Source organism: Conger conger, chromosome 3, assembly GCF_963514075.1.
Source record: "Conger conger chromosome 3, fConCon1.1, whole genome shotgun sequence".
Taxonomy (NCBI): domain Eukaryota; kingdom Metazoa; phylum Chordata; class Actinopteri; order Anguilliformes; family Congridae; genus Conger; species Conger conger.
Window position 1 is genome coordinate 6,173,927 of NC_083762.1, and position 26,604 is coordinate 6,200,530.

Here is a 26,604-nt window from a genome sequence, read left to right on the forward strand (position 1 = left end):
ACAAGGTGACAAATTCTGTAAGAAACAAACCTGGGCGTGGTCGAAAGCGCAAGATTTCAAGAACTCTGGAGAGGAAAATAGTCAGATGTCAACAAGAAGCCCCGGACATCTGCCAAGATGATTGTTGCTGGCCTGGCCTCTTCTGGAGTTAATGTTTCTAGGAACACAGTTGTAAGGGGCTCTTCATCGTGGTGGGCTTCAGGGCCATCGTCCCAGAAGAACCCCTTTACTCAAAGAGCGGCACATCAGAGCCAGACTGAGGTTTGCCCGTGAACATTTGACAGGTAAAGATGAGTTTTGGAAGTCTGTCCTTTGGTCTGATGAGACAAAACTGGAACTGTTTGGGCACATGGATGTTGCTTATGTTTGGTGAAGAAACTGCGAGGCCTTCAACCCTAAGTTCCCACAGTTAAACATGGTGGTGGGGCTGTTTTGCAGCCTCAGGCACAGGGAGCCTTGTTCGGGTGCATGGCATCATGAAAAAAGAAAATGATATTGACATTTTGAGGGATAATATGAAGAAATTTGCTCTTAATCTAGGCTTAGGTCGCCGCTGGGTCTTCCAACAAGACAATGATCCAAAGCATACCTCAAAATTGGTCCAACAGTTCTTAAAGGAGACCAGAACCAAGGTCCTGGAGTGGCCCGCACAGAGCCCAGATCTCAATCCTATTGAGAATCTGTGGCGGGTGCTCAAAGTGAATGTCCATGCTCGGAAACCACGCAATTTGGAACAGCTGGAACAATTTGCAATGGAAGAATGGGCCAAAATCCTTCAAGAGACATGTGCCAACCTTGTGAAGAACTACTCTAAGAGGTTGTTGTCAGTTGTGGCCCAGAAAGGGTACACTATTGACTATTAATGGCCAGGGGGCTAATCATTTTGGCTGGGTCATTTTTGCCCTTTCTTGTTTCAACTCAGTGCATCAATAAAATATTCTAATCAAACTTAGTGGGCATTTTGTCTTTGATATTTTAGAAACAAACAAACTATAAACAGTTGTTGTTAATGGTCATTTCCATGGAGAAATCAAAGGTTTTGTCTGATTTCACAAGGGGGGCTAATCATTTTGGCCTCAACTGTATTTATTCTTATTCGTATTATTTCCAATAAAGTCGCTCTAACAGAGTTAGAGGAACACTGCCTTACTTTAAACATACATAGCCATCCCAAGCTAATACCCTATAATCAGAACAGGATGATGAGTGAGTAATCTATTGGGTGATTTCCGGTTTTATAAGGTGCTTTTAGGTGAATTACGCTTTTCGCTAGTCAGTTATAAATAGACACAGCTGTTCTGTAGTCAACAGATACCCAGCAATAATTATTCATAATTATTCCGCGAAAAAACACGAATCTTTTTGGTAGATGGTAGATTAGAAGTACTGTGTTTATAGATAAATGTTATAGGCCTATAAATATTTTACTTTTTTTTTTCGTTAATCATATCAAAATGAAAAAGTAGCCATGCGTATTTCACTTTGTATTTTTTAACGTAGTTACCATTCTTCTGATAGTGGATTTGTCAGTTACCGTTAATGCTTGTATTATGTAGTCAATATAGACAATGCAGCTAAACGCTATATCCCAGAATGCATTCGGACTAAGAGGCGGGGCGAAAGTTGGTGGTTCAGAGGTGAAAGTGTGGTATTATATGGAAGTTCAAGAAACTAGATTGCATGGTGGCTAGCTACGTGAATCTAATTGTAATTATTCGGCGGTAGCCTTTTTTTGTAAAATAAATATGAGTTCGAAAAATAGAGGTAAATGTGAATTGCTGGATTTGATTTATCATCATTTGAAGGAGAGTGGACACAAGAAAGCTGCTAGCGAACTCAAAAAACATGTTACACAGGTAGCTACTGTACTAGTCTTGCATAGGCAACACTAAACTAACTGTTTGGTTCATAGCATGGTTACTAAAGTATCTTGTCACTTTATAGTACAACGTTAGATACATCGAATCTGATTAGTTGGCATAAACGTAGCTGGAATAAACTTGCCATTGCTCGGCATACATACTAACATTATTTAACACGTGTGTTTCGTTTCGTTTCACATGAAACCTAGCCGGCACAGTAGCCTGACAACCTTTAGTTGCCGCATGCTTTTGATGAAACCAGTCGCAGTGAAACATAACTTATTGATAAAGTGTTGCTTCGGTCTTATGCGCAGAGTGGATCAGTAGAAGGAACTACGTCACTGTATAATATCTACAAGAACTGGGTCAAGTAAGTACACCTTTATAATAGAACTCAAGGTGGGATCGGGCGTGGCTGTAGTCAATTGAATTGTTCACTGTTCGATTATGGTGCATTTCATGACAGCGAGTTACAAATAGATACATCGGCTGCTGTACTTTTCTTCTTTTTTCTTTTTTTTTCTTTTTAGCTCGCCAGAGGACGCGAAGCGCAGCAAAGATTCTCAGAAGGCCAATCAGAAACCCGTGAAGTTTCGCCACGCAGATCCCGAGAGTAGTTCAGAGAGCTCCGAGGATGATTGTGATCCGAAGACGTCCAAACCCGGTACACGCAGATTACCCCCCGCTACTTTCTACTATTCTTAAACATAAAAAAACAAAACAAGAAACGATTATTAAACAATAAACACAAATATGGCATCCAGATGTGAACGCTTATTTACATCGTCTGATTACGTATGCTGGTGAGACCCCTGCTACTATTGTCAAGTCTAAGCATACTGTAAAAACACCCGGTCTCTCCCCACACAAGCGGGAGATCCCAACAGACGGCAACATCCCAGAAACCAAAACTGAATTGGACCAGGGCTACCCAAACCTGTTCCTGCTGGTGTATCGTCCCATAGGTCTATCACTTTATTCAACAGCTTGAGATCTTACCTGATCAGAACGTGCCGGAGAAGTCTGATTAGAATACCAGTTCTGATACCAGATGTCCATCCACTTTATGCTACTAGCGGCTCTGTACATTCTGGTAAGAGTGCGAAGGCACTCCCTCGTTAGCTTCCATGTGATTGGCTGGTTGCACCCATTTCTTTTGAGTGGCATTTTCAACTCCATACTCTAAATCCCTTTGACCCCTGGTAAATGGTTGGCATTTATAAAGTGCCTTTATCCAAAGCGCTGTACAATTGATTTTTCTCATTCACCCATTCATACACGCACTCGCACACCAAACGGTGATTGGCTGCCGTGCAAGGCACCAACCACCTCATCAGGAGCAATTGGGAGTTAGGTGTCTTGCTCAGGAACAACTTCGACACACCCAGGGCGGGATCGAACCGGCAACCCTCTGACTGCCAGACGACTGCTCTTACCTCCTGAGCCATTGTCGCCCCCCCAATGGCAGGAAAAATTAAAATAAGATTTTGTGGTAAACGTAGCATATAACACAATTGAGGCCAGTTGAGACTCAGTGTTCTTGTTCTTTGGCCTCTCTGTGAAACAGTACCTCCAGGCTCCCGGACCTCCGAGACCCCGACCGCCGCAAAGGCTGCTGGGACGGAAGCCGATGTCTCCGAGACGGAGAGCAGCGGGGAGTCGGAGGACGAGGACGGAGCGCCGCAGCAAAACGTAAAACCTGCGGCATTCCCGATTCCCGGATTTCAGAACACGCTTTCGGGGGCGGCCTGTAGACGTAGTGGTTAAGGCACGTGACTGGGACCCGCAAGGTCGGCGGTTCGATTCCTGGTGTAGCCACGAGCAGTTGGGCAGTAGTATCATTGTAATCCATGTGAGGTTATAACCTCACAGGGAAATTCACGCGTTTAGATTGATAGTCGCTGGATAATATACTGTAAAGGATGTGTGTGTGTGTGTGTGTGTGTGTGTGTGTGTGTGTGTGTGTGTGTGTGTGTGTGTGTGTGTGTCTATGTGTCTATGTATCAGATTAGATTAGATACTCATTTATTAATCCCCGGGTGGGAAATTCGTGTGACAAAGCATATTATAAAAACAAGTAATAATAAATAAATAACCAAATAAATAGACAAAGTGACACATGACATTGTATGTACATGAATATTTTTTGTCTCCAGAAGGATGTGAAGACACCCAAAGCCAACCCCACTCCGCTGAAGAACAAGCTAGCAGCAGCAGCCAAGCCTAACCAAGCAGAGAGTTCTGACAGCGACAGTGACTCAGACAGTGAGAATGAGATCCCACCTACGCAGGTACCTCTGCCATTTTAGCGTATCGCAGTTACTGTTTCCACTCTGTTACTGTAGCTGTGATACAGTAGCTGTACTGATACTGTAACTGTTACCCACGGTGATACTGTAGCTATGTTACAATACCCATAGTGTTACTGTAACGATGTTACAATACCCATAGTGTTACTGTAACGATGTTACAATACCCATGGTGTTACCGTAGCTATGATACAATAGCCATAGTCTTACTGTAGACATGTTATAATGGTCATAGTGTTACTGCAGCTATGCTACATTACCCACAGTGTTACTGTAGCTCTTACGATAACCACAGTGTTTCTGTAATTACCTTACGATAGCCATACTCTAATATTAGCTAGCCATGTTACTGTATCCATAATTACTGCTACCATGCTACACTAGTCACATTTTTACTGTAGCTAAGTTGTTACAGTAGCAACAGTGTTACTCTAGCTATTACAATAACCACAGTGTTTTTGTAATTACCTTACTATAGCCATACTTTAATATTAGCTGGCTGTTTTACAGTAACCACACTCACTGCTGCTATGCTGCTGTAGTCACACTTTTACTGTAGCCACATAGATACTGTTACTGTAGCTATGTTGCGGTAGCGTCAGTGTTAGTGTTGCAATTATCGCATAGTACTTTGTTATTATTTACGTGCAGGTGTCTTTATTACAGAGGCCCGCTGTTGCCCTACAGGGAGGGGTCAGTAGTCCAGGGCGGGCGGGTGAAGGCTCAGACAGCGAGAGTGAGGAGTCAGACAGTGACAAGGTTTATGCAATAATGTGTAATTACATTGCTATTACAGGCCTTTATGACGCCGTAGGCACAGCGTACAAAAGAGCTATTACAGCGCTTGAAGTTACATTGTAATGCGTTGCTCCTACCGCATACTGTATGTAGTAACATTGTAATAATGCGCTATACAATGGTTGCAAATGCTTTAGTAATGTGGGTGTACATTTGTCAATGTACTCTTGCACTAGGATATCATTCCAAAACCAAGTATTAAACCCACAATACTGGCCACACCCAAAGCCACACCCAAACCCTCAGCTCCAGCAGAGGAAGAGGAGAGCGACAGTGAGGACTCGTCAGACAGTGAGGAAGAGGCAGCACCCCCGGTCAGTCTGGAGTCATTTTATTTTCCTTTTTCAATGAATTTGTCAATGAATATAGTTTACCTTGTCATGTTATGCAGTCACAGGTATGGAAACTTGTGGTTTTATGTGTGTGCTTGTTTGTGTCTGTGTGCACGTGTGTGTGTCCCCGAGTGTGTGCATCCCAGTGTAGCCACAATAAGATCCGCACAGCCGTTGGGCCCTTGAGCAAGGCCCTTAACCCTGCATTGCTCCAGGGGAGGATTGTGTCCTGCTTAGTCTAATCAACTGTACGTTGCTCTGGATAAGAGCGTCTGCCAAATGCCAATAATGTAATGTAATGTAATGTTTGTGTGTAAGGATGTGTGTGATGTTAGCAAGAGAGACTGTTTAACACACAGCATTGACTGGTGTGTGAGAGTATGTGTTAAACATGCCAAAGTTTTTAGAGAGTTTTCTTATTTAACAGAAGGTAGCACCAGCCACACCAGTGAAATTGGCAGCTTCAAAGACCCCTAGCAAGGCTCAGACCACACCCAAAGCCACACCTAAACCCTCAGCTGCAGCAGACGAAGAGGAGAGCGACAGTGAGGACTCGTCAGATAGTGAGGAAGAGGCAGCGCCCCCGGTCAGTCAGAATGACTCACTGAGTCGCTAAATCACTCACTGAATCACTTACTGCATCACTCACTGAGTCACTAAATCACTCACTGAATCACTTACTGAATCACTCACTGAATCACTTACTGAATCACTCGCTGAGTCACAAAATCACTCACTGAATCACTCACTGAATAATGTCCTGAAGCACTCAATCACTGAATCACGTGCTCACTTACTGAATCACTTACTGAATCACACACCAAACTGGACCTGAATTGATATCTTTGTTTTATATTCGATATTTTAGCAGAAGGCAGCGCCAGCCACCCCAGTAAAATCAGTGGCTTCAAAGACCCCTATCAAGGCCCAGACCACGCCCAAAGCCGCACCCAAACCCTCAGCTCCAGCAGAGGACGAGGAGAGCGACAGTGAGGACTCGTCAGACAGTGAGGAAGAGGCAGCGCCCCCGGTCAGTCATTTTATTTTCCTTATTCTGTAAGAGAGCTGCTCGCTTGCTCACTCACTCATTCCCTCACTCACTCACTAAACCAACTCATTTACTCACTGAATTTCTAATTTGCTGAATCATTAAATCACTCCGTCACTTGCTCAGCGGAATCACTCAATCATTGGCTAGCTTACTCAGTGAATGACTCACTGAGTCCCTAAATCACCCACCGAATAATGTACTGAATTTCTCAGTCACTCACCGAATCACTCCCTCGCTTACTCACTTACTCACTGAATCATTAAATGACACAGTCACTGATAAACTTTTTTCCCAATGTTCAGAAGGCAGCACCAGCCACGCCAGTAAAATTGGCAGCTTCAAAGACCCCTAGCAAGGCCCAGAGCACACCCAAACCCTCAGCTCCAGCAGAGGACGAGGAGAGCGACAGCAGCTCGGACTCCTCAGACAGTGAGGAAGAGGCTCCAGCCAAGGCGGCTCCAGCCAAGGCGGCTCCGGCCAAGGCGGCTCCAGCCAAGGCGGCCCCCGTAGCCCCAGTGAAGCCCAGCCAGCCGCCCCCCGGCCTGGCTAAAGCTGCGGCCAAGACCCCTGTTGCAGGGAAGCAGGCCCAGAGCTCGGGCAGTGACAGCAGTGACGACTCGGAGAGCTCAGAGGACACGCCAGCGCAGGTAGGGGAGATGACTCTAGGGTAGCAACTCACTAACTCCCTCGCTCCCTCACTCACTCACTCACTCACTCACTCACTCACTCACACACTCACACACTCACACACTCTCTCACTCACTCACTCACTCACTCACTCTCTCACACACTCACACACACTCTCTCACTGACTCACTCACTCACTCACTCATTCACTGACTCACTCACTCTCACTCACTCACTCACTTACTCATTGAATTCCTCACAAACTGACTCTTTTGCTGGCTTACTCACCAAATCACTAAATCATGCACTCAGTCACACCTTCCAGTCTGTCAGTGAGGAACACTCTCATGAAGTGGGAGGCTTTGCACATCTGAAAACACAATGGTCCAGTCCTGGATAGGAATAGGAATTTGGAATTTTTCCAAATTTTTTTTTTTTTTTTCAAATTTTTTTATAGAAGCCAGCACCAGCCGCCCCAGTTAAATCAGTGGCTTCAAAGACCCCTATCAAGGCCCAGACCACGCCCAAAGCCGCACCCAAACCCTCAGCTCCAGCAGAGGAAGAGGAGAGCGACAGTGAGGACTCGTCAGACAGTGAGGAAGAGGCAGAACCCCCGGTCAGTCGGACTGACTCACTGAGTCGCTAAATCACTCACTGAATCACTTGCTCACTTACTGAATCACTAAATCACTCACTCAAGTATGAGACAGTGCCATTAAGTGGGATGTATTGCACAGCTGAATACATAAGGGTCCTGGATTGACATTTTTGTTTTATATTCTGATTTTTTTCTGATTTTCAGAAGGCAGCACCAGCCACGCCAGTAAAATTGGCCCCTAGCAAGGCCCAGACCACCCCCAAAGCCACACCCACACCCAAACCCTCAGCTGCAGCAGAGGAGGAGGAGAGCGACTCTATGTCAGACAGTGAGGAAGAGGCAACACCCCCGGTCAGTCAAAATTACTCACTGAATAATGTCCTGAAGAACTCAATCACTCACCCACTGAATCACGTGCTCACTTACTGAATCACTCACTGAATAATGTCCTGAAGCACTAAATCACTCACTCACTGAATCACGTGCTCACTCACTGAATCACTAAATCACTAAATCACTAAATCACTCACTCAGTCCAGTGTGTCAAGTGAGACCCAGTGCCATTAAGTGGGATGCTTTGCACACCTGAATACACAAGGTTCCTGGTTTGATACTTTTTGTTTTATATTCGTTTTTTTTTTTTTTTTACCAGAAGGCAGTGCTGGCCACACCAGTCAAATCGGCAGCTTCAAAGAGTCCAAAGAAGACCCAGACCACACCCAAAGCCACGCCCAAAGGCACGTCCAAACCCTCAGCTCCAGCAGAGGAAGAGGAGAGCGACAGCAGCTCAGAATCGTCAGACAGTGAGGAAGAGGCGGCAGCCCCGGTCAGTCGGTTCCCTTGCCATTTTATGCATTTCATACATATTATGTAATTGTGTCATTTATTGACATTGATGTTCTTCAACAGACGTCTGCAGTGACATTGCCAGTCAAGCAGAAGGCCACACCCACAGCCTTGCCTAAACCCCCTCAGGAAGATGACAGCAGCAGTGTGGATTCTGACAGTGAAGAGGAGACAGCGCCCCCTAGTGGTATGGATGTATTATTATTTTTTTGCAATGATGACAGTTGGAGAGAGTAGTCGTCTCTTCAGTGGCTGATTCTCTCAGTGTGCCAGTCACTGTATGAGTAGTTCTCACAGTGATAGTTGCTCCAGGATGTCTGGCCAAGAGGCCCTCAGTAAATAAAAAAACACCTGTAAAACTATGGAGTACAGCTTTGTACACCATTTTTAAATCTGTACAAACGGGGGGGGGGGGGGGGGAGGGAAGAAACAGACTCATTTGAAATGGTTCCAGTAACCACTGATAGACGGGGAGTGGCTGAAATGCAGATCCTGCCACAGGTTGGGGTGCTGGTGTGTGTGTGTTGGTGGGGGGGGCTTCCCCAGGGCTGTGTGTGTGCAGTGATGTGGTGTCACGGTGATGTCATTGTGATGTCATTTCATTGTGATGTCATTTTCGTGGGGGAATCCCCAGCTTCAGCCGTCCAGCCTGTGGCTGTGGCAGAGGCCTCGACCTCGGAGGACTCCAGCTCCAGCGAAGAAGAAATGTCCCAGGTGAGCCAGCAGTCCTCCTCTATCACTACATTACCTCACATCTGTCACTACATTACATTTCATTACAGTTATTTAACTGATGCTTTAATCTAAAGCCACTTACATATCCCCCCCCCGGAGCAATGTGGGGTTAAGGGCCTGGCTCCAGGGCCCAGCAGCTGGACAGATCTTATTGTGGCTACACCAGGGCTTGAAACACCAAACTTCCAGGTCCCAGGCATGGACCTTAGCCACTAGAGCCACTGGCTGCCCCGTGTTATTAAGCCCATCGCCACTCTGTAGTGTGAATGTGTTTTTTTTTAATGCTTTTTTCCTAATCTAGAGTAACATGCAATCTGACTTTCTAGTAATGTTGTAGTTGCATCAATTCCTCATGCTGTAATAGGTCACCGAATGGGCGTTTCTGAAAGCTCTATGACCCTGGAGTTGCATCCTGATTCGTTATTTCAGTCAAAATTTCAGTCCTGTCTAAAAGTGGCATGAAGAAGTTCATTCAGAGCCACTTCTCCGAATGAGAAAAAAAAAAGAAAAGAATTACATGCACTTTTGGAGAAGTCCCAAATCTTTCCCCGTGGTGTATGCAGAGACCACCCTTCTGTTTGCGGTGGTCAAACGGTTATATATCCAAAATGGCGGTGAATGCACAGTTCTTTGCCTGTAATGGAGTCCCTCCCTTCAGTCTCTCCTAGCTCCCAGAACCCCCCCGGCCAAGACCCCCGCAGGGACGAAGAAGGGGAGTAAGAGCAAAGCTCCCACACTGACCAAGGACAAGAACGGAATTCCCAAAACTCCCGGAGCTCCCCTGTCCTTGGATGGGATGAAGAACGGCGTTCCCACTGTCCCTGCCCGGAGCGACTCGAGCTCGGACAGCACGGACATCGAGCAGAATGACGTGATACAACAGGCCCGTGCATCAAAGTCACGGGTACGGTGTCTGTGTGTGTATGTGTCTGTGTGTGTGTCTGTGTGCGTGTCTGTGTCTGTGTCTGTGCGTGTGTCTGTGTGTCTTTCTGTCTGTGCGTGTCTGTGTGTTTGTGTGCGCGCGCGCGCATGTGTGTAATGTTTGCAAGAGAGACTGTGTTTAACTTTTTTGGGGGTTTTTTTGTTTAACAGAAGGCAGTGCTGGCCACACCAGTCAAATCGGCAGCTTCAAAGAGTCCAAAGAAGACCCAGACCACACCTAAAGCCACGCCCAAAGGCACGTCCAAACCCTCAGCTCCAGCAGAGGAAGAGGAGAGCAACAGCAGCTCAGAATCGTCAGACAGTGAGGAAGAGGCGGCAGCCCCGGTCAGTCAGCCTGTAGTCATTTCATTTTCCTTATTCAGCTCAGTTTTCCATGTACATCATTTCCCTTGCTGCTAATTCCAGGGTTAGGAGAGGAGCAGTTCCTCAGAAAGATCAGGTCGAGAAGGTTTCCAGCCTTGTGAGTTGGGGTGCAGAGTGCTGCAGAGAGAGGTCAAAGGAGTGAAGTAGTGGTAAGAAGGCAGCAGACTGGGAGGCTTCCAGGTGGATGTTGAAATCTCCCAGGAGGATAAGTGGGGTGCCATCCTCAGGGAATGAGCTGAGTAGAGTGTCAAGCTCATCAAGGAAACTTCCCAGGGCACCTGGAGGACGATAAACAACAACAATATAAAGTTTAACAGGGTGAGTAATTGAGACAGCGTGGCATTCAAAGGTGGATAGGGATAGGTCAGTGAGGGAAAACGCAGAGAATTTCCACGAAGGGGAGATCAGCAAGCCAGTGCCACCTGAGGGGTAGCAGAGGTTGGTGGGGTTCCGTCGCCGTGGAGGGCCACGTCGCTGGAAGCGCGTTCTGAAGGGGAGAGAGCGGACTCTGGTGCTGACACACCATACCATTCCAAAATGGCAGGGAGCAACGCTAGCGTCTATATAAACTGCTAATTACTAATGCAAACTAGCGATCTAATAATTATCCTAACAATTGCAGCGTCCAAAGTATCTAACTGATTCTGATCACCTAATAACAGAACTGAGCGAAACTGCCGGCGGCTGGTGAAAACCACACTAGATTTGCTAACTAATAACAGAAAATGCAACACACCTGGTCTAACTAACGCAGCAATTTGACAACAAATCTACAACAGCTGATAGTCTAACAAGGTTTCCTTATTACCTGCTGCTCACACGCAAAAAACACAGAAACAATACTTAAGTTCCCTGGAGGTCTTCAGCTACACACGCTAGTGGAAAAAATGCACTTCACAAATGTGTTGCCCATCAATGAGATGGCCACACCCACAATGTGTGTGTGTGTGTGTGTGTGTGTGTGTGTGTGAGAGTGTGAGAGAGATTGTGTTTGTGACTGCTGCAAAGACTTTCTTAAAAGTAAAGCAATTTGCTGTTGGTTTGCTGGTTTAAAACTCCCTTCTTGTCCATGTGAGAATGACAATACAGGCATTCATCAGATGCTCTTATTCAGAGTGAATTACACAGTGGACAGTCCATCTATACAACTCTATACTTACAGCAGGGATGTTTTGGGAATGTTTTCCCATTCTGGAAGAGACTGGGTTTGCAGAGTCTTGGAAGCAGGGGCTTGAACCCAAAACCTCATGGTTACAAGATCAGCTCCAGCAGTGTGTGTTTTACAGCGAAACCCTAATCTTCCACTTTTGTTGATTTTCAGTCTTCTTCAGCGAAACGGGTTCCCCCTGTGGATGAGACCCCTGCTGTCAAACCACCAGTGCAGAAGAGGAAGAGGGGCAAGGAGAAAACGGAGGCCACACCCGTCAAGAGCAAGAGGAAGAAAACTGAACCTGCGCTACCAGAACCCGCCAACAAGAAAAAGATCCCGGCGCAGCCTCCTTCTGCTCCACCAGGGGGAGACTCTGAGTCAGACTCTGACAGCAGTCTGGATGAGGAGAAATGGAGGCAGCTTGCACAAAAACTCTCGGGTAACTCCTCTCCAGTGTCCGAAACAGTACTCACGCTCTGCATTTGGGAACAAATCACGTACAAATATAAGAAGGAAGTCTGTTTAGTAGACAGTACATATTAAGAGGACACTGTAGTTAGCAGCCCGTTTCAGACACGGTCAGTGTTTGGAGTGGCCTGGTGGGAAAGAAACAGACAGCACTTCCTTTGATACCCATGGATACTTCACGGAACAAATATATTGGCAATGCTTAATTTTAGTGTCCGTTAATAACCTAGTACTTACTGTGTAAATGGTGGTACTTATTACTTAACGATCTTTTGATTTCAAAGGTAAGTACTATGAAACGGGCTGCAAAATGTACTTGCATATGGTACATACCGACACAGTACTTACCCCTGAAATCAAGGTAGTTACCTAATAATACACAAGTAGCTATGTACTTACACAGTAAATACTAGCTAATTTAACGGGCTGTAAAATAAAGTGTATATTATAGGTATGCGAGTCAAGGAGCCAGAGGAGGGTGTCTCGGTGGCGCAGCCTGTAGAGCACTGACCGCATGCTCATTGCGAGCCGCGACGTCGGCGGTTTGAATCCGACCGTCCGACATTTGTCGCATGTCTTCCCCTCTCTCTCTCGCTCCCATTCTTCCTGTCTCTCTATACTATATACTGTCCAATAAAGCTGAAAAAGGCCTAAAAAAAAAGGAGCCAGAGGACAGAGAGGTGCGGTGAAAACATAAATGTTATTAGTCATTGCATAACTAATGATCAGTCCTATAACAAAAATGGCCGTTCGTATGTTGCCAGATGCTGACATCGCCAAGATGGAGGAGATCGACGCTGTCGTCAGCGGCACCACACAGACCCTGTCGGCCAGGTCACCGAAGGGGCAGGGAAGGACCAAGACCCCAACGAACAAGGAGAAGGAGGCGGGGAATGGGAAGGCCAAGGCCACACCCAGAAAAAGACCGACCGCCGCCAGCAAGGCCAAGAAGGCCCCGCCCACTGCACCCGACAAGCTGCAGCTGCCAATCAGCACAGACAGTCAATCAGGATCCCCGTCTAAGAGCGGGGCCGTGGAAGTCCCTCCCACCACCAAGAAAGCCAGGTCTGGTAAGAGGCCTGTCTCCACCGTCTCCTCCCCCAGCCAGGACAACCACCAGCCTTCCAAGAAGAGGGGCAAATCCGAGACGAAGAAAAGCTCAGATCTGAATCCGCCCGGCGACAAAATGGCTGACGCGAAGAACAAAGGGAAGAAGGAAAAGAAGGAGAAGAAGGAAGAAATTAAGGACAAAAAGAAGAAATCAAAAGAGAAGGCTGCTGACTCCAATGTGGCCACTGTGAAATTGAAAGCAAAGGAAAAAAGTAAGAAAATTGTTCGCGAAACTTGAAACTGAGGGCTGAGAGAAGAATGCAGGTTTTCATTCCAACCAATCACTACACCTGCTGACTTCACCAATTAGTTTCATCCTATCTGGTTGAAGGTGCGTTGAATAGCGGGCGGGCGGCCTGTAGCGTAGTGGTTAAGGTAAAGGACTGGGACACGCATGGTCGGTGGTTCTAATCCCGGTGTAGCCACAATAAGATCCGCACAGCTGTTGGGCCCTTGAGCAAGGCCCTTAACCCTGCATTGCTCCAGTCTCATCAACTGTACGTCGCTCTGGATAAGAGAGTCTGCCATAATGCCAATAATGTAATGTAATAGTGACATCAGCAGGCAGTGATTGGTTGGAGGGAAAACTTGCATGAAATCCTTAATTAGTCTGTAGCATAGGTTTATTTTTGGCATGTCGTCCTATTTTCTGTGCTTAGTGTCAAAACTAACTCGTTCAGGTTTTCCTTTTGGACGTCTAACTAAAATCAAACGCGTGCCTTAGGTTAACAACATAATAAAGTATTAGTATTAGCTGGACCAATTAAAAAGGACAAATTTGTACAAGAATCTTTCATTGAATATGCAAAAGTGCTGCAGCATGGCGATAAAGGTTTGTGAAATGAATTGTTCAGGGTGTGAAATTAACTGTGAAAATGTGTTCCAGAAGAGCATAAATCTAAAAAGGGGAAGAAGGAGAAGGATTCTCCTCTCAAGACACCACTCAGCCTGACTTCCACAGCAATCCGTTCAGCCACTGTGGAAGATACCCCAAAAAAGGTAAAATAAATAAACAAAATAACACTGTCAGTGAGTGAGTGAGTGAGTGAGTGAGTGAGTGAGTGAGTGAGTGAGTGAGTGAGTGAGTGAGTGAGTGAGTGAGTGAGTGAGTGAGTGAGTGAGTGAGTGAGTGAGTGAGTGAGTGAGTGAGTGAGTGAGTGAGTGAGTGAGTGAGTGAGTGAGTGAGTGAGTGAGTGAGTGAGTGAGTGAGTGAGTGAGTGAGTGAGTGAGTGAGTGAGTGAGATGTTCCTATAGTGCTTTGCAGCACACTGAGTTGTCATGCTGTCACCAGGAATGAATCCTGATTTAATCGCGTTATCTTTCTTCCTCAGAAGCACAAGTCCTCCAAAAACACTGGTGAGTAGAATGGTATTTAAAATGGGGTTGGCACTGTTGAATATGCTTGGTTTGGGGTTGAATGTTTACTGATTAATAAATGTATTTTTCTATTAAGGTATTTTCCGGCTTGTTTAAATTCACATTTTCTTCATATGGATTGTGTGGATTTATTTGGGGGACTGTGCTTTTTGATACTTTCACAGTGTTTTCATAACACCTACAACTCCACAATATGGGACCTTACATTTTCAAAAAAAGTTTTTTTATAATAATAATAAAATTAAAAAACTTGGGTGTTACTTGTTAGCCTATCTTTAGTGTTGATGCTGGTTCCTCATGTCTCATCATCTCTTACCTGCAGAGCTGAAGAGATAGCCAAGATGGCCCCATGCATCCCAGGGTGAGGGATGTTGTCCAGGCCATCGGAGTAGAAAACTTCATTTTTAACATAATCCACCCGGTCCTTGTCAATCGTTTATTCTGTTGAGAATCCTGTTGATCATATTTTTGTTTGTGATTTTTTTTTTATAATGATGGACTGTATGATACTGTATCACTGTGTTGTACATGTGATGTTTTTAAATTTTAACACGTTTTTACTGTACTGGTAACGGTTGTGTACTGGGTACGAGGCACAAGAAAGAAACGTGAATTTCAGCTGCAGGGCTGATTTCCCAAACGTCTTGTTTCTGCTGAAATTACAGTACATGAACTGGAATCCGTTTTGCATTTCACACACAAAGCCAGTGCACTGCCCACCTAAAATACCTTGCTATGGCTCGTGTGACTTCACTGGTGAACTTCCTGTAACTGGTGATGGGAATGCATCTGGAGGAGCTGAAGATGGTGAAAAATGTGCTCAATATTCTGGCGTCAAGGAATTACTGCTTCATGTTTACAAATATTTCTGTCAAATAACTGTGGATAAAACATGTCTATGTTTGTCTAAGATATATTTTATAAAATAATTTTTCAGACTTTATACGTGATTTTGAGTGGCACCATCGTTACCGTGTGTCCATCCATCCATCCATTATCCTAACCCGCTTATCCTGAACAGGGTCGCAGGGGGGCTGGAGCCTATCCCAGCATACATTGGGCAAAAGGCAGGAATACACCCTGGACAGGTCGCCAGTCCATTTCACCATAGTTACCGTGTGTACTATGGTGAAATGCTTGCATTGGAAAAATAGTACGAATACATAGTGCCACGAAGGATGAATTTTATCCTTACCGCAAGTGTATCAAATTCATAAAAATAATTGTCTTGTAAGTAGCCACTGAGTAAATACACATGATTAAAATGTTGATAAATACATATAGGTATTGAAAAGGTGAAATATCCTGCATACACTTAGTGAGCACTTTGTTTGGTATTTATTACTTTTTAGACTTATTGGTCTACTGCTGCTGTAGCCTATCCACTTAGAGGGTTAACGCGTTGTGTGTTCAGAGATGATCTTCTGCATACCCCTGTTGTAATACGTGGTTATTTGCGTTACTATCACTTTCCTGTCAGCTTTGACCAGTCTGGCCTTTCTCCTGTGGCCTCTCTCATCAACAACGACCACACTATTGCTAAGGCTATCAATGACAACCAAACAAGGTTTATTTTATCTTGAAGTCTGGCTTGAACGTTCAGACGAAAGGGAAAATATTTCTCAGTTTTAACAAGGATCCATTAGAAACATTCACCGACCTGTTATCCAGCACAGTAGTTTGGGAAAAACACGATTATTTATTTGCTACATCTGTGTGACACACATCCATAAATAATTAAGCTACTTCGATTATTACGATCGAGTAGGTGCCGTGCAAAGTATAGACAAAGCTTAGGAGGTAATAAAAAACTTATTTTTGTATTGTTGTAAAATCTAAATTTACAATGTAATACAGTAAATTGTACTATATATGATAACAGCATGTTCCTGTATAATGTACAAAAAATGAAAACACTACACACAAGTTACAATACGAGCTAAAGCGCACAAAATTCAATAACGTATTTTCAAGATTAGTCTCTTGTGTAGAAACCTGAGACTGCTATTTATTACGCGTCATCATTTCGCGACACTCGGCAAGGCATGATTTTCAGATCAGCCTTTTCGGAAGAAACTTGTGTGGGGGTGTGACAAGAAATTGCGGTGCTTGCAGTGTCACAAACAAGGTAGGCTTTACATCGAAAATACATGGCCAATACACGTATAAACCTGCAACGTAAAGTGTAACGTTAACGTTTTCTGTCAATCTATCAGCATTGGCTATACGTAGAGGCTATTGTTTTCTGGCTTCTTGTTTTCAAGTTAGCCGTCTATTTTATTTGTCTTGCTAATCCAATGTTTTAATAGATTAATCAGCGGTTTTCCATTTCACAAATTGTACAATTGTACGCCTACACTTGTCTGCAAAATCAGAAAGAAAAAATATATTTTTATCCGATATTATGCTATTGGAAATGGTACCAAAGGCTCAGTTTTCAGGTATTTTTCGCAGGTCGGAATGTGGAGGTTGAGTGTGGTCCGCCACAAGGCGCGTTCAGACAAAAGTCATTTGGAGGAGTTCAAATTCAAGCGACGAGAACAGGAAAGAGGTGAGCACTCCCATTTACGAGCTGTCGAAACAAATGTACAACTGTATACAGTACTGTAGCGATGTGACCTGTTGCTTTGTGACCTCTATGGTTCCCCACTCATCGGTAAAAACAAGTGTTTTGATGATCCGTACTCTTACAGTGCTGAGGCAGGCGCGGAGGGATAAACAGCTAGTGAGTAAGCGACTAATGCAAGAAGATGACGAGGAAGACGACGACGACGGAGCCATGGACACTGCAGCCGATGTGCTGTCCAAGGAGCAGGTTAGGGTCGAAACTACAGATACTACAGGCGCTCAGATATGACGTCACGTTAGGGAGAAACTGGACTTGAGCCCAGGTTGAGATGTTCATATTCGCGACAAAATGTATCCTCCGTTCCTCCACTCGTCTCCTTCCCCCCATAATTCTGGATAGGAGACAAGGTGGTAGCAGAGGAAAGAATTATTATTTTTTTATTCTTTTTATATTGGGACAGCCCCCAGATGCACTGGGATTGCCTGGGATGTTAAAATCGAATATAAACCACACTTTGCCTGCTATAGACAGCAAGTAGCTAATTTGGTAATGTCCCAAATTAAGAAAGTGAGGGTCAGAGGAGATCTTTTCAAAAGAAGGGTAGGGCACACTAATGGCTGTGCTTTGCTCATATCTCTTGAGAATCACAACACGCTGTGACCTATACCTGTGTCTGCCAGGTGACGGAGCTGTTTCGTAGAGTCCAGCACAGCGGTGAGGAAAGGGTTAATCACCTCCGAGCCCTGAGGAAGGCCCTGCGGTCCCCGGACACGCAGCTCATCTTCATCAAGTACGACAAAGAGCGCCGCCACACTCCTCACTCAGTGCTTATCATTCATGCATTCCAGAACAGGAACTGCACGTTTCGGAACAGTCACTGTCACTGTAGCCGTGCGTTCCAGAACAGTAACGGCCACTGGGTTCCAGAACTGTGACAGCCACTGTGTTCTGGAACTGTGTCGGCCACTGCTAACCGTGCGTTCCAGAACAGTAACGGCCACAGTGTTCCAGAACTGTGACAGCCACTGTGTTCCGGAGCAGTGACGGCCACTGCTAACCGTGTGTTCCAGAACAGTAACGGCCACAGTGTTCCAGAACTGACAGCCACTGTGTTCCGGAGCAGTGACGGCCGCTGCTAAACCGTGTGTTCCAGGTTGGAGAACAGCATGCAGGTGCTGGTGGGTCTCCTCAGTGGCTCTAACGCTCACTGTCAGCTGGAAGCGGCCCACTGCCTGTTCCTGCTGTCCCACTCGCCCAATCCCGCAACGGGCCTCGCCTGCCTGCCCGCCACGCCCTACCTGCTCACTTACCTGTGTGGACAGAGTGACAAGTTCACGGTAAGCACAACAAAACGGCTCAAGAAATAAGATTGGCCCCCCCCTTATACCTGAGACTGTGTACCATCTCTGTCTCCATGACAATTTTGACATAGGTGTGTTGGTATCTGACTGTTGTGTTGTGTCTTCAGGCACTTTGTCTGTATACTTTGGGGAATCTGTGTGCGGAGAGTGAGGCTGTGCGGGAGAAGCTCCTGGCACAGGGGATCGTTCCAGCTCTGACCAGCTGCCTGCAGGTGAGCGCAGGCCGGTCCTGACGACATTTCACTTCACCTTCACCTGACGGCACTTCAAGGCCCTTCAGGCCTGGGTCAGATGCGTAATTGTTTTGGATTTAAATACTTTTCTGTGCTCGATTCATCTTGCCTTTGTGCAGTTGAGCCAACCAAGAGGACCGAAAGGGTATGCACACTTTGAAAGCATTTCATAGGTTCCAATACACCTGGGAAGCTCAGGAAGGCATAAAAAATTATTCTAATCCAAAACAATTATGTATTCGAGCTGGGTCTGGAGCCGTTTACTGTCTGTCACACTGAGCTCCCGTTTGTTATTTAGATTTAGAGAATCAAGGTCAAATGTGACTTTAACACAAAGTGGTGTGTCTGTCCATGTCTGGCTCAGAGGCACAACCTTGCAGTGGTGGAGGCAGCGGGATTCACGCTCTCCCAGCTCCTCCAGACCAAAGACGCCGCGGCCAACATTGTCCCGTGAGTCCCCCCCATCTGCTCATCCGCAGAGGCACGAACCTGACATGTGACCCAGTCATAGACCCACAATATTGTGATGTGTTTAATATGTGGGGGGTATTTGACAAAGCAGGATTGCGGAGTTAGCTGGATAAATGCGCTGAGTAAAACCCGGAACCCTCCCAAATCTGGAACATGGACTGAAGTAAAAAGAGCTGTTCCGGGTTTTATTCAGTAGTTACTCAGCTAACTCAGTGATCCTGCTTCTTGAAATCTCCGCCTTTGTATCCCGTTTGCCTCTTCGCAGGCCGGTCCTGGCGTCAGGTTTAACCCTTCACCTGCTGGCCGGGCTGCAGCCGGCTCCGGACTACGGGATGGGAGCGGCCATAGAGTGCGCCTGGTGCCTGCACTACCTGGTCTGCAGGTGAGGCCGCGGCATTAAGCCTGATCTCCAGCAGCCTTTTCACTGAGGGGTTGAGGGTCTGGCTCAGCCGGAGGCTCCGTGCTTCGCCGAAATATTGTAACCGTACAGCGCTAATTCCCCTGTGAGGTTATGGTAGGTGAACAAACATGCACCTGCCATAACCTCACATGGATTACAATGATCCAGAAGGACAAGCAAACTAAATGTTGCTTCCAGTTACCGCAACACCACCATTACATTACATTACATTATTGGCATTTGGCAGACGCTCTTATCCAGAGCGACGTACAACAAAGTGCATACCCATAACCAGGGATAAGTTCGCTGAAAGACCCTAGAGGTAAGTACAATTTGAACTGCTACCTGTACAACAAAGATAAGGACAAGGGCCATTTTTATTTATTTATTTATTTATTTATTTTTTTGAACAAACAAACAAACAAACAAGAGCAAAAGTGACCAAAGTTAACTATCCAACTATCCAAACATTACTGGTCGTAATTTATGAGTTTCTTAACCCTTTCAGTCCCAAGATTTGGATGGAGCCACTTCATTACATTACATTATTGGCATTTGGCAGACGCTCTTATCCAGAGTGATGTACAGTTGATTAGACTAAGCAGGAGACAATCCTCCCCTGGAGCAATGCTGGGTTACGGCCTTGCTCAAGGGCCCAACGGCTGTGCGGATCTTATTGTGGCTGCACCGACCGGGATTAGAACCACTAACCTTGCGTGTCCCAGTCATTTACCATAACCAGTACGCTACAGGCCGCCCCATCTATAAGTCACAACAGAGGGAGACAACACGGCAAGGTATGTTTAACAATTAGTAAACGTAATCTATGAGACATAAAAAGCAACAGTTGAGTGTAGCGTATCTATTAGTAAAGTGTCTGGATGTGAGAATGAAACATGGGGTGTGAATCGTCAGTGCAAAAACCGGCAAAAAGGTGAACAAGCAAACGCACGTCTAGCGACCCAGCCTGGTGCAAAAAAACGCAAGCCTCCCCAGAAAGCCACTGGGTGACCTTTTATCACCCTCCAGCCAGGTGACCCTCCAGCCATGTGCTGACCATTAAAAAGACAGTACCGCACTCTGGTAGACTCCTGCCAAAAACAAAAGTAAACACAACAAATAGAAAAGGGAGCAGGGGACGTCTCTACAGCGGGCTCCGTGTCGATCCGTGTTGAGTGTCTCTGTAGTGCACGCTGATGTCCAGAACAGACTCAAACGATGGGAACTATAAAGGCAACCACCGTACGGAGTCTCCGGGCAGTGCTGCACGGCACATTGAGAGAGAGGCTACTGCGTCTAGTGTGAATCGCTAAGGCTAGGCTAGGTTATTTCGTTCATTTCACTTGATACTGTCCCTCTCAAGGCCTGATACTGTCCCTGAGCAAGACACCTAACCCCAAAATGCTCCTGACGAGCTGGTCGGCGCCTTGCATGGCAGCCAATCGCCGTCGGTGTGTGAGTGTGTGCATGAATGGGTGAATGAGAAGCATCAATTGTACTGCACTTTGGATAAAGGCGCTATATAAATGCCAACCATTTTACCATTTACCTCTCCACTTTCCCTTGCAGTACTGCGGACAGTGAGACCCTTTCAGCGCTGGGCGCCGTGTCAAAGTGCAGTTCCCTGCTTATCACACTGGGTGGCGCTGTGGCCTCAGGCAACACAGAGGAAGGCGTGGAGCTGGTAAGGTGCCCCGGTGATGTTGTTTGAGCCAGACCTGGGTGAAATACGTGCTTGTTTTGCATTCAAATACTTTTCTGTGCTTGATGGATCTTGGGGCAACTGAGCCAAGAGGACCAGAAGTCGAGGTTTGCACTTTGTGAGAGTAGTATTTCATAGACCAGACAAGCTCAGGAAAAGCATAGAAAAGTATTTGAGTCCAAAACGATTATCAATTTGACCCAGGTCTGGCTTGAACCCTGCTAAAAGTAATACTCAGTGATTACAATAAAACTGTTCCCTATCACCCTTTCCTCCCCCATGTCCAGCTGGTATGGCCCCTGCTCCGCGCTTTGGGAAACCTGCTGTCGGGCTGCAGGTCGGAGGGCCTCCAGGGTCAGCTGAGAGACAGCCGGCTCCTCCCCGCCCTCTGTGTCCTCGCCCAGGCCTTCCTGAAGCCCCACCCTGCCCTGGCCAGAGAGAGCCTGTGGGTCCTTAACAACCTGACGGGTAGGTACGAGAGCCTGGGTTTTCAACAACCTGACGGGTAGGTACGAGACCCTGGGTTTTCAACAACCTGACGGGTAGGTACGAGACCCTGGGTTTTCAACAACCTGACGGGTAGGTACGAGACCCTGGGTTTTCAACAACCTAGCAGGTAGGTACAAGACTCAGGGTCCTCAACCACCTTACAGGTAGGTACAAGTCTCTGGGTCCTCAACACCCTAACAGGCAGGTACGAGACCCTGGGTCCTCAACAACCTTACAGGTAGGTAGCAGTCTCTGGGGAAATATGGCGTGTGTCGAGTTGCTACACATTTATTAGCCTCTCATTATGCTGCAGTTAAGGTACCACTTTCCTCTACGCACTCTGGTTTACCACGTCAGTGGATTTGTGAAAAGAAACTCAATATATTGATTAAGATCAATGGGTGCAAGGACCATTGTACCATGGATTTTATTTTATTTTTTACATTTTGTCCAATAATGATAATGCAGTTCTTGATCTCATTCAGTTTACCACTGCATTAGCCTCCCAGATTGCACCCAGGCTACCTGTGTGGTCAGGGAGATACGCCTCCACTCTTCATACTGTGGGTGCTGTAATGGGGAAAATCTCACAGCGGAGGTTGACAGAGTGCATAGTCTTCAGCTGCAGCAGGTACAGGTGCCTCAATGGACAATAAAAAGAGTCAAAAGTGCTAATGTTGACTGCTAATGCTGGCATCGCTCCCTCCGTTCCCCCGGAGACACGTTTCCAGCAATGGTGCTCGTTACTCTCCTTCTCCCTTCAGCTGGTCCCAGTGTCTTCTGCTCGGCCGTACTCTTCCTGAATCTGGTCCCGGCGCTGATCCAGCTCCTTCCCTTCTCCAAGGGAATCAACTGCATGGTGAGTGATGGCCATCCACAGGCCTAGTGCTTCTAATAAATTATAATACATAATTTGTTGTTCGGCTGATCTTATCGTGGCTACACCAGGGCTTGAACCACCAACGTTCCGGCTCCCGGTCATGTACCTTTGTCATTAGGCTACAGGCTGCCCCCTTCTACACAGTCATTGTAAGTGTTTTTGGTCATGGCTACAGTGTGAACGGCTGTTTTAAGATGGTACTGGCTCCCTGCTTGTTTCTAGGTACTGCAGGTCCTGGGTAACGTTGCTTACCTGGGCAAGGAGTACTGCACCCAGCTGAGTCGGGCGGGCCTTCTGCCAGCACTGTGCGCCACACTCAAGATGGCCGACCCGGAAGTGGTGACTCTCAGTCTGGAGGTTCTGGCCATGATGCTAACCCACAGCTCAGAGGTGAGACCAGGGGTGCACAACTCCTGGGACCTGGGAAGCCAATCTATGTGCTGATTTTTGTTCCAACCAATTACCTTAATTTATACCCCCGTATAAACTACACTGGTTCACTCCTATACTGGATCAGTAAAATCTTTAGGATGCACCCGCAGCCTGTGACTGTATCTGGTGCTTATACACATATCAGATTTAGACATGATTGAGCTCATTAAATAACTAACTTGCTGTGCACCAGGGGTAAGACTGAATGGCTTCAGTGCATGGCTTTTTTTTTTTTTTTACCCAGAAGATATGCCAGCAAGTACATTGCATTAGGCACCTTGCAGGCTTACAGAGAACACTGATATAACTGGAATTTAATCACTGTGCTGTGACTTTGCCAGTGAGTGTTAAAACTCCCTGCATCAACCCAAGGGCAGGGGTAGGCAACCCTGGTCCTGGAGTGCCAGAGATGGTGCTGGCTTTTGCTCCATCCAAAGCTGTAGCTGCATAACTGGAATAAGTGTAATCGGGTTTAATGAATGTCGGTGACCATACGCTGGAGGTACTCGGCGTTTCGCCATTCGCAATAGTCAGCCTCAGACTTTGTCGTCCGTCAAACTCTTTTCATCGAGCGCGGATGGAACAAAACCGGAAATATCCCTGCCACTCCAGGACCAGGTGTTGCTTACACCAGGTGTAGAGTATATTTACACTGTAGACTGGCACTCACGGTAGACTTTTCACTGTGACACTCAAGCACACACTGCCTTCACACTGATAATAGATAACTACACAGCTGTGAGTTTTGTGTCTGAGGTGAAAGGTACAGCACTTAACTAGTTTTAACATTGCTGACACTTTACCGCAGAAATAGCATAGGCTAGCCAGGGGGGTAGATCACGAAGCAGGATTATGAAGTTCACCAAGTAAAACCCGGAAAACCCTTTCAAAATTGGTAAAAAATAAAAATAAAAATAAAAAAGGCTGTTCTGGGTTTTACTCTGAACTAATCCAGCCAAATCAGTAATCCTGCTTTGTGATATAGGCCTGTGGGTTGCTTGTTAAAATTTGCTTTTGGGAACAGACCTTGTGCATCTGAAGCCAGTGTCTTCTTGTCAGTTATGCTCTTTGCGTTCAGGTGGCTGAGGAATTTACAAAGCTAATGGGACTCCCCCTGCTGGAGGCTATCCAGTATAACAGCCAGGGCGAAATGAGACTTCGAGCATCCTATATCCTGGATCATTACCTGACCGCACACAGTCAACTGAAGGTGTGTGTGTTCGTTCCACTGAGATAAACCTAATTTTAGAATGCCCATGTTCATGGTTCCCTATCACCAAGTAAAACTTCCTCTCAGGTAACCGTTCTTTTCTGTCTTACAGGTGGACACTCCTGCATTGTGACTCAACTGGACAATGGGTTGCTGAAACTTTGACCGTTTACATTACAATAAATATTCCTGTAAATACACTTGCGAGCTCTGTTGTGAATGGACACCTATTTTGCTATACTGTGAATACCCGTAGATCTTTGTATATAAGTAAAATACTATCACTCTTGAAATGTAATGCGGCGTGACACGCTGAAATAAAATGGCATGTTGTGTACGACTGCTCTCACAGTTTTATTATGGTATATTATAGCAAGAGAATAATAATTACAGAATACACTTTAGAATTACACTCCAGATCCTGGTATTTTTAGACCCCTTCCATCTCTACGTCTTCATAAAACGAAGCTGTAGTAAGCCGCTGGTTGCGTGTCCTCATGGTTTGGTGTTGGCGAGAGTCTCCAGGGCCTTGGCCACTTGGTCAGCATTGAAGTTGTTCAGAGCCACACTTTGCTCCTTGCCAAAATCTAAAAGAAAACACAAGTAGGCAAGTTCAGAACAGACCACTCACTGTTGGTTCAGCAGTAGCTATATGGCACACAAGTCAAAGTCAAGTTCGTCATACGTTTAAAAAACAGACGGCTGTTACGAAACAATGAAATTCTTCTTCACAGCTACATCACGCTAAGAACACACAACTAACACCAGCATCACAAAGGACATTCACATATTTACATAGATGTGTAAGAAGGTGTAACCAGTAAGATGAGATGCAAGAGTGTGTTCTTATTTCTTCTATTTATTTTTGTTGAGAACCTGAGGAAAGAAGCTATCCTTAAACGGTGAGTCCTTAATGATATTGTTGGCCTTATCAAGGCAGTGACTGCAATACACCACCTCAATGGTTGGGAGATCAGATCCTGTGACTTGTGCAGTTTTAATCATCTGCAGTGCCATGCTATCCTGCACTGAGTATTGTCCATACCAGACTGTTATACAACCTGTTAAGATGCTTTCAACGGTGCATCTGTAAATGAAACTGAGAATGTTTTTGTGTAGTCTTAATTTCCTCAGCTACCTGAGGAAGTCGAGGCGTTGGCCTTTTGTGATGATGGAGTGAATGTGGTGAGACAAAGTCAGATTAGCTGAGACCCAGGCGACCTGTTATCTACTTCCACCGGTGTAATATGAATGTGGCTTTTGCCGTTTTTCCTGTAATCTATAACAAGTTATTTGGTCTTGCTGACATTGAGGACCAAGTGGTTGCCATGGGACCACATTTACAGATCCTGGACTTCGTATAAGCGGTCTCATCATTGTTACTAATCAAGTAAAGCGCTGTGGTGTTATTTGTAAATGTAATAATGTGATTGGCTGCGGTTGTGCTTGGCTATACAATCATCGGTAAACAGGAAGTATAGAATTGGACTTAATACATATGCATATACTTGAGGTAAGCCAGTATTGAGAATAAGGCATTACCGATTGTAATAGTACGTATTCAAGTCTAATATACAATATCCAAGCCACGTATATTCTTTGGTTATGATATAATGTAGAACACATTTAATGATCTTACCGTATCTGGCCCAGAGTTTCGGTTGCACCCCGGAGCATTCCCTGATCAAAATTGGGAAGTCTGGGTTAGCCTTCTTCAACGTAACATAGTGGTGCTCCACGAAATCCCTGGCAACGAGAGATAGTCTTAGGTGTGCAGCGACACCTATGTTGGCAACATTTACACACATTACATATCGGCAGTCCTAAGAAATGTCAAGCGATGCGATGCAAATAAAATTAATATGTTGGTTTAGTTGATTAGCTAACTTAAGAAATCCTTGGCAAAAAACGAAGCTTGTCTTCACCCATCGTTGGACTAGGGCTGCAGTCCTTTAATAAACAGCGAATCGCTTTGACGCTGGTATGGATACCTTGTTCTTCGTTTCCTAAAGGCAACACTAACCTGGCTCCTTGACTTGCGGCTGATGTCTGGCACAAATGTAGGCGAACCTCTCGGAGGTTTCTCGCAAGGTTAGCGCCGATGCTCCTCACAGTGACGGCAGCCATGATGTTGTATGTTTCAGAATCTCCGCCCACACAGCTTTGAAAACCAATGACATTTGTGGATTGAGGTCTTTCGTAGTTTGTTACAGACTGACGTTTCGATTTAGCCAATCGGGTTGCTCGCCGGGAAAGGCTAAAGTAATCAATTATCACAACAGAGGTCAT

At 45.8% G+C, this 26,604-nt stretch overlaps 3 protein-coding genes across 10 annotated transcripts; 2 read left to right on the forward strand and 1 right to left on the reverse strand.

Annotated features, from left to right (window-relative positions):
• The first annotated feature begins 1,649 nt into the window (after positions 1 to 1,649).
• LOC133124292 (nucleolar and coiled-body phosphoprotein 1-like) lies at positions 1,650 to 15,511 on the forward strand. Of its 7 annotated transcripts, none has more exons than XM_061235354.1 (21): positions 1,650 to 1,856; positions 2,177 to 2,232; positions 2,393 to 2,526; positions 3,430 to 3,554; positions 4,019 to 4,153; positions 5,146 to 5,283; positions 5,729 to 5,887; positions 6,170 to 6,331; positions 6,655 to 6,999; positions 7,437 to 7,595; positions 7,782 to 7,928; positions 8,230 to 8,403; positions 8,487 to 8,610; positions 9,058 to 9,137; positions 9,817 to 10,062; positions 10,251 to 10,424; positions 11,785 to 12,052; positions 12,846 to 13,403; positions 14,078 to 14,190; positions 14,523 to 14,547; positions 14,891 to 15,511. In XM_061235354.1, the coding sequence occupies exons 1-21, from the start codon at positions 1,746 to 1,748 to the stop codon at positions 14,902 to 14,904; spliced, it is 3,447 nt and encodes a 1,148-aa protein (XP_061091338.1). In that variant the 5' UTR covers positions 1,650 to 1,745; the 3' UTR covers positions 14,905 to 15,511. The 7 variants fall into 7 exon arrangements, with proteins under 7 accessions (XP_061091338.1, XP_061091340.1, XP_061091341.1 ...); XM_061235356.1 differs by having other exon boundaries at positions 14,081 to 14,190; XM_061235357.1 differs by having other exon boundaries at positions 8,233 to 8,403.
• A 1,056-nt stretch (positions 15,512 to 16,567) lies between these two features.
• tmco6 (transmembrane and coiled-coil domains 6) lies at positions 16,568 to 24,652 on the forward strand. 2 transcript variants are annotated; one of them, XR_009708300.1, is made up of 14 exons: positions 16,568 to 16,696; positions 17,023 to 17,119; positions 17,262 to 17,383; positions 17,818 to 17,927; positions 18,291 to 18,474; positions 18,606 to 18,710; positions 19,096 to 19,181; positions 19,468 to 19,584; positions 21,172 to 21,286; positions 21,592 to 21,772; positions 22,558 to 22,652; positions 22,896 to 23,063; positions 24,165 to 24,315; positions 24,428 to 24,515. XR_009708300.1 is itself a non-coding variant. In XM_061235296.1 (14 exons), the coding sequence occupies exons 2-14, from the start codon at positions 17,029 to 17,031 to the stop codon at positions 24,446 to 24,448; spliced, it is 1,527 nt and encodes a 508-aa protein (XP_061091280.1). In that variant the 5' UTR covers positions 16,568 to 16,696; positions 17,023 to 17,028; the 3' UTR covers positions 24,449 to 24,652. The 2 variants fall into 2 exon arrangements, 1 of the variants encoding a protein (XP_061091280.1); XM_061235296.1 differs by having other exon boundaries at positions 24,184 to 24,315; positions 24,428 to 24,652.
• Positions 24,646 to 26,498, reverse strand: ndufa2 (NADH:ubiquinone oxidoreductase subunit A2). The gene is made up of 3 exons (XM_061235298.1): positions 26,339 to 26,498; positions 25,955 to 26,061; positions 24,646 to 24,902 (listed from the first exon to the last, which is right to left on the reverse strand). Exons 1-3 carry the CDS (start codon positions 26,440 to 26,442, stop codon positions 24,811 to 24,813), a joined length of 303 nt encoding a protein of 100 aa, XP_061091282.1. The 5' UTR covers positions 26,443 to 26,498; the 3' UTR covers positions 24,646 to 24,810.
• Between the last annotated feature and the right edge of the window lie 106 nt (positions 26,499 to 26,604).